At 36.7% G+C, this 7,059-nt stretch overlaps 1 protein-coding gene across 1 annotated transcript; it reads right to left on the bottom strand.

Annotated features, from left to right (window-relative positions):
- Positions 1 to 5,984: 5,984 nt before the first annotated feature.
- LOC101627221 (olfactory receptor 2T4-like) lies at positions 5,985 to 6,947 on the bottom strand. Its single transcript, XM_004695565.1, has one exon. It carries the CDS (start codon positions 6,945 to 6,947, stop codon positions 5,985 to 5,987), a length of 963 nt encoding a protein of 320 aa, XP_004695622.1.
- Positions 6,948 to 7,059: the final 112 nt, after the last annotated feature.

Here is a 7,059-nt window from a genome sequence, read left to right as displayed (position 1 = left end):
CTGAAATTTCTTGACATCCTCCCATTTATTTGAGTTTCTTTATCATTGCATTTCTAAACTTTATCTGATAGGAAGAATGTATTTTCCATGTCTTTAGAGTTAGGTTCTGGATATTTGTTCTCTCTATGTGTTTTACTTATTTGAGGATTAATTTGTTGTTTTTGAGTTTTTCTTTCTTCTACCTTATTAGCTTCTGTATGTGGGGTTCTTCTAAGCATATTTCCTCTCCCCTCATTCACCCGGTGTCTCATCTGTCTGCAGAAGCATTGGTGGGGTCTTGCAAGAGATTGCAAAGTCATTGGCTGCTCTAAACACATTGTTTAGCATGTGTACAGGTCTCACCACTCTGGGTAGGTTCTGGCAGGCTCTCACATGAGGTCACAAAAGCCTCTGGCTACTTTGGCACTGTCCCTGGTGTGGGACCATGGTCAAACCTCTTTCTTTCTTTCTTTTTTGAAATATGATTGTACTCTTACATAATTTCAATTAGAACAGGTTTTCCTTCCTTTCAGAGGTTCTTCATTTTTATTTGTTTCCAGGTATACATACAATTTATATATATATATACATTATATATATAATGTTTATGTATTGATATTTACATAATAAACAATATTTATTAATTGATTTCTCATTATACAAAGTCATTCAGAAGTGTGTTATTCAGTCGTCACTTGTGAGAGTTTTTTTTTAAATTTGTATCTTTATTTTATTCTATTTACTTCCTTATTTCAGGTTTTGTGACTTTCTTTGCTTTGATTTACATGATAGTGTTCCTTTAACATTTTTTGTAGTGATCATCTAATGTTTGCAAATTACTTTAATCTTCTGTTTTTGTTTCCCCACCCCCCCCCTTTCCCAGGAAAGTCTTTACTTTTTCCTAATAAAGGTGGAGAATTTTGCATAATAGACTACTCTTGATTGGCAGTTTTTAAGTTTAAATATTTTGGCCATGATATTCCATCCTGTCAATAGCTCTAGGATTTCTTTAGAGAAGTTGGATGTAAACCATATAACTTTCATAAGTCTCCCTCACCATCTTCTATAGTATTTATTTTGAACTACTTCTAGTTCATTACTAAATGTCTTGGTGTGGGTTTTGGTGTGTGTTGGTAAATAGCTGTTATTTAACTTCACAAATCTGAAAACTTAACTTCTTCCTTAGGTGAAGTTTTATTTATATTCTTGAAGAAGCTCTCTGTTCCCTCTCTTCCTCTTCTGAGATTCTGTTTATTTTGTTAATGGTTTTGGATTGTCCTTGAGCTGTTTCTTCAATTTTTTATATTGCGTTTTTCTCTTTTTTTCCACCTGTGTCCTTAATGCACTAATTTTGGTTCATGGATTTGCTATTTGATGTACTCTGCTCCCTTGACTTCTTTTCCTGGAATTGTTGATCTTATATATTTGTCTTTATCTCCTAAATTTTCTATCATTTTTTTTAATATCCAAGTTACATTTATCATTGCTAATTTTATTTCTGAACTCACTGATTTGTTTTTCTGATTTTTTTGTATGTGCATCTTTTACATGACTTTCCTTTCTGAGTTTTCTTGTACATTTTCTTTTATAGTATTATTTTATATTTCTTTGATTTGTCTTTCTGAGTTTCCTTCTATATCTGAGTTGTTTTAATTATCATGTTTATTATAGAAGTTCTGAACTCTATAACTGGTAGGGAGATATAGTCATCTGATTCTTTGTTTTTGGACTCTGGAAAGTTGTTCTCACTTTGAAATGTTATATTCTCTTAACTTGTGTATGTAATGAGATCCATTTGGTAATTGTTAATATACATGGTAGGAATGGAACACAGAAGGTTCCAAATGTTTGTATGGTGGAGTTGGGCTGGGACTAAATCTTGTTTGTACCACCCCTGATATCCTTCTCCTTTCGGATTTGGAAAGAGAAACTTGGCAATCCTTGTGATTTCAACATTCCTCAACAACTAAGCACCAATTTTAAAGATATACTGTGAAAGGTCCTGCGGATTGAATAAGGCAAGGAGACAGAAGTAAGAGAGGGGAAGGCTTTATTGAGCTCCTGGGCAGGCGAGGTCTGCAGGCTCCCGAGAGGAGGGCCTGGGAGTCACGTTCAGAGTGCAGGCAAGGGGTCTTTTATATGCCCCCCTCTGCTGAGGCTGGGGAGGTAGTGGAAAAGCTATGGAGTTTTTTTGCTCAGCGGTACCCTTTGTTTGGGGTCTTTGATAGTTATAAAGGTGGCTATCTGAGGTAACATCCTGACGCCAGCTCAGCAGCTATCTCATCTTGATACCGCAGGATATTCTTCCTTTTGCCACTCTGTGGGCCTGAGTGGGGTGCTTGGGTGAGGTACCTGGGTGACCTTTCATACTGTAAGTCTGAATGTCTGTTCTACTACTGTCTCTATTGAGGTACCGGCCTGTGTGAAATATCTATCTTCTCCACAAAGATTTCACTTAAGCCAAAGTGTATGTCTCTACACAACCCCTGACTTCACCTTTCCAAGTTCTCTGGCTGAGTCAAAAGACCTGTCACTGGTGTTATCCTCCCCACCCCACAATCTTCTGGTTTCTCACTCCACCCACCACCTATTCAGTATAATGTGACTCTTCTTAGTGCTGGCCTGCTGCATTCTGCTCTGGTTCAAAAAATAATCAATTTCACTCCCATGCATGGGAATGCTTCTCAAATAAATGTCCTTCTGTCTCACTTCTCCAAAGACCTTAGCCAGTCAGTCCCAGGCCCTATCATTGGTTCATGAACTAGAAGATGAACTCCTATATCTGTTGGCTGAACTCAAGCTGGAAGATGCCATCAGGACTCCCATAGCAAATGGCTGGTAATCAATAGCAGTCAGTTGCTGGTGTCCCAGATCATGTGGCTTTCAGCTGGTGGGTAGGTCCATGTTCTTGGCAGCCAGAAATTTACTTGTCCCCTTCCTTTGTCTAGATGTTGTTCCATGGAGCTCTGTATTATTATGCATCACTGTTAGGGTTAATTGGCCTTACTTTGTTAATTCTAGCTCAGACATGGAAGAAGCAAACCTACATCTTCACTCTCATACTATCTTGCCCCCCTACCTCTTTATTTCCTTAATTTGTTTTGTTTCCATTTATATCATTTTATGTGCTATTTCTCTTAAGTTTTATTTGAATGCTTTTCTAAGGTTAATATATAATGAACTAATTGGAGGCACCCCTAGGTGACATGATCTAAGCTCATGATGTTGAGTCACATTTTTCTCTGATTCACCACTTTGTATAATTTTGTGAATGTTATCTCTGTGTGTGTTTTTCTATTGCTTTATAATCTTCTTTCTTACTTTTTGTCATTCCAGACTTGGTGCTAATATATTCATTTAAGTTTTGTTTGTCAGAGGAGCTCCTAACACTTCTTACTCCCTTGAATGATAATCTTGGGGGATATAGAATTCTGGGCTATGCATTCTTTTCTTTGAGTACTTTAAATATATTTGGACATTTATTTCTTGACTGTAAAACTTCCACTCAAATCTTACTGATATTCCTTTATAGGCTACTTTTAATTCATTAAGTCTAGAAACATTGAATCATTGAAAAAAATGTTTTAAAATATTTTAGTGTCTCTCTGATGGTTCAAGAAGTTAAGTTTCAGGTCAATTTCAGCACTATCAAGGTATCACCAGCCATTGCAGCACTATTTTGATTTCCCAGCCAGGGAGGTGACCCACATGGGGCAGCAGACCTCCCCTGTCTCACCTGCTGCTCCCCTCAGCAGTGTATTTCAGTTGATCCACCTGCTCTGTTCCCCACTCTGTCTCTGGTGAATTCGTGTACTCTGCCTACAACCCAGCATATATATATCTTAGTACATAAATAAATAAATGAATAAAAATTAAAATATTGTATTAACAACTTCATAATTATAAAATTAATATCTAAAAATATTTATGTTTTTACCTAAATCTTCTTTTTGACTTGAGATAGTTAAAAAAAAAAAGTCATCTTTGGAAGAATATTGTGGCATCATCACATATTATTGGGTTTTGTCTGATTTTGTTTCCCATGTGTAGTGTATTGTAAATGGAACCTTTAAATATGTGTGTATTTATGATCCAGCAAAATGAGGAGTGATGCATCATCTTTAATTATTTTAGAGTTAAAATGAAAGCACATTTTGTTAATTTTGCATGAGTGAGTGCAACAAATATGTTGAAAACTTGTTTTCCAAAATTGCTTCCCAAAATACTTAAGATCCTTATCATATAGGCATGAATAAACTGAATGTGTCAAGTGGAATAGTAATCTATTTTGTTCAAACCACATGATAATTTGCAAGTTGACATGACAAATTGAAAACTGGTACACATGCACCTGAATTTGTGGTCCCCTTTCTTTGCCTTGTACTGTACTTTACCTCCAATTTTTCACTTCCTTAATTATTTAAAAAAGATTTGCCCTTTCTAAATTGCCCAAATTAACTTCCCTGCTCTGTTAAAAAAAAAAAAAAAAAGGCCCTCCCTGGTGGCACAGAGGATTAAAGCACAGCACTGAGAAGCTAAAGCCACTTCCTCATGAGTTCGATTCCCGCCTTCCCCGGAGGTGACCACATGGCGTGGCAGACCTCTCCTGACCCGCCCAGGGCTCCCCTCAGCAGTGTACTTCATAGATCTGCCTGTTCTGTTCCCCACTCTGCCTCTGGTGAAGCCTCTCACCACCCCTGCACCTCTGGCCTGTACCCCAGTTCTGTATGAATACATAAATAAATCTTAAAAAAAAAGATACAGAAAGGCAAAAATTAAAGTTACGTTTCAAATGGATTCTGTATCATTCAACTCTCCTGTTTGCTTAATAAGCTGACCTTTGTTCAGGCTTGATATTTCCATGAAATCATGTCCCAGATCAAATTATTTCATTTCCAAATTCCTGCATTTACCTGGAGGTAACATCCAGTGCACATTTAACTCAAACCTCCAGGGTCTTTTCTCAGGCACTTTCTTTGATTGAGTTCAAATATCACTGGTAAACTTGATGTATATCTTGTCTGCATGAGCATGAAAACAACTTATTTATTTTATTGCACTTATTTTTGTAAATGCATCTTTAACTAAAATTCTTTGTCAACAGTAGTCATGCATTATTTAGATTTGATATTATTTATATGCTAATAATTATTTTGAATGAAATATAACATAAAAATGTCCACTGAATAACAAGCATTGATTGTATGATGCCCTTTATCTGTTCATTTGTATAGTAAATTACATATGTCATGGAAGGAAGCGTCTTTATTTCTTCCTTCCACTTGGTGTTATTTTTTTCCCAGGGAAATTCATGTGGTGTTGGGTCCTCATTCAACCATAAAACAATAATTATTTCACAGAGATAACACTCGTTGGTTGGCCTCATGGTTGGACCACGAAGAGTAAAGAAGACCTAATAAAAGTACCTATATATACTGCCTTAGTAATGATCAACTTTATTAAAATTAGCACAGAGTTTATTACACAGCACTTGTTCCTGCCACCAAGCAGAAAATAAGAATGGAGTAAAAGAAAGAAGGGTGATGACTTAATTTTCATTTCAAGGTAATTTCAAATGTTTAGAAAAAGTATCATGAATAATAATAATACAACTAAACATAGATTCCCTTACCAAATTTGTCTATAAACATTAAACTCTTTCATTTATTAAAATTGTATCCCTTTCAAGAATTTAATAACTTACAGTCTTTGTCGTTTTAATATTTTATTATTTATTTCTTAGAACTGTACACTTTAATGTAATCAGGGTACAGTTATCAACTCCAGAAACTGCAACAACAGTGTAATACAACTGTATAAATTTTGAAATGCAGAAAAAGTATAAAATTGAAGAATTTTCCAGGATAGGAAAATAAGTCCTTCAAAAAATTATATTAGGATGAACATATTATGATATGAGAATCTGAAGAATAACATCACTATGGAGTTTTAATTTTAATATTCTGGTGTGGAGAGGGAAAAGAGTCAATCAAAACTAAAAAGTTCTATTTCATACTTTCCTGAAAGACAACCCCCACATTAAACATTTTCTTCAGGGCCCCTGTGACATCCTTATTCCTAAGACTGTAGATCAAAGGGTTTAAGACAGGAGTGAGTATGGTATAAAAGACAGATACAACCATGTCTTTTTCTGGAGTATGATAGGAACTTGGGAGCATGTAAGTATAGACAGCAGCCCCATAGAAAAGAATAACCACAGTCATATGAGAAGAACAAGTGGCAAAAGCCTTCTTCCGACCTTCTGCTGAGTTCATCCTATGGATGGTGATAAGAATAAAAGAGTAAGAACTTGAAATGACTGTCACAGGGATGAGAAGCATGAGGATGCAACATAGGTACATAAGTATCTCATAGAGGGAGGTGTCTACACAAGAGAGTTTCATTACAGCAGGGACTTCACAGAAGAAATGGTGGATTTCTCGAGATCTGCAGAAGGGGAAAGTCATGGTGACTGGTGTAAGCATGAAGCCATCTACCGATCCCAGGAACCAACAGCCAGACACCAAAAGGAGACAGACCTTATGGTTCATGAGGATAGGATAACGGAGAGGATGACAAATGGCCACATAGCGATCATAGGCCATGGCAGCTAGAAGGAAAAATTCTGAGCCTACTAATGTCAAGTAGAGAAACATTTGCATCCCACATTCAGGAGCTGAAATCTTATTTATGCCCATGACCTGATCTATGACCATCTTGGGCACAGTAACTGAAATGTACATCACATCCATAAGAGATAACTGACTGATGAAAAAGTACATAGGGGTGTGGAGGTGGGCATTAGAGTGTATCAGTAAGATCAGGATAATGTTTCCAGATAAGGCCATAAGGAAAACCACAAAAATTACCACACAGAGGAGAACTGGGTAATTGGATTGAACGAAGAGTCCCACCAGGATGAAATCTGACCATCCAGTCTGGTTAGTCACCCACATGGTGTTCTCCATGAGGTTTCACCTAGACCACAAAGGAGATCTCTGTGATTAATAGATCATTCATGGGGCCCTCCCTGGTGGTGCAACAGGTTAAAGTGTAGCATTACAAAGCTCGCTGCAGCTG

The sequence above is a fragment of the Condylura cristata genome, unplaced genomic scaffold, assembly GCF_000260355.1.
Source record: "Condylura cristata isolate star-nosed mole 26May11 unplaced genomic scaffold, ConCri1.0 scaffold00071, whole genome shotgun sequence".
In the NCBI taxonomy this organism is placed as follows: Eukaryota; Metazoa; Chordata; class Mammalia; order Eulipotyphla; family Talpidae; genus Condylura; species Condylura cristata.
Note: the sequence above shows the minus strand (reverse complement) of the source record. Positions and strands in the feature narration are given on the sequence as shown.

What these genes read in the sequence shown, in the direction of transcription:
- LOC101627221 (XM_004695565.1), bottom strand. Translation starts at nt 6,947, where the DNA reads ATGGAGAACACCATGTGGGTGACTAACCAGACTGGATGGTCAGATTTC.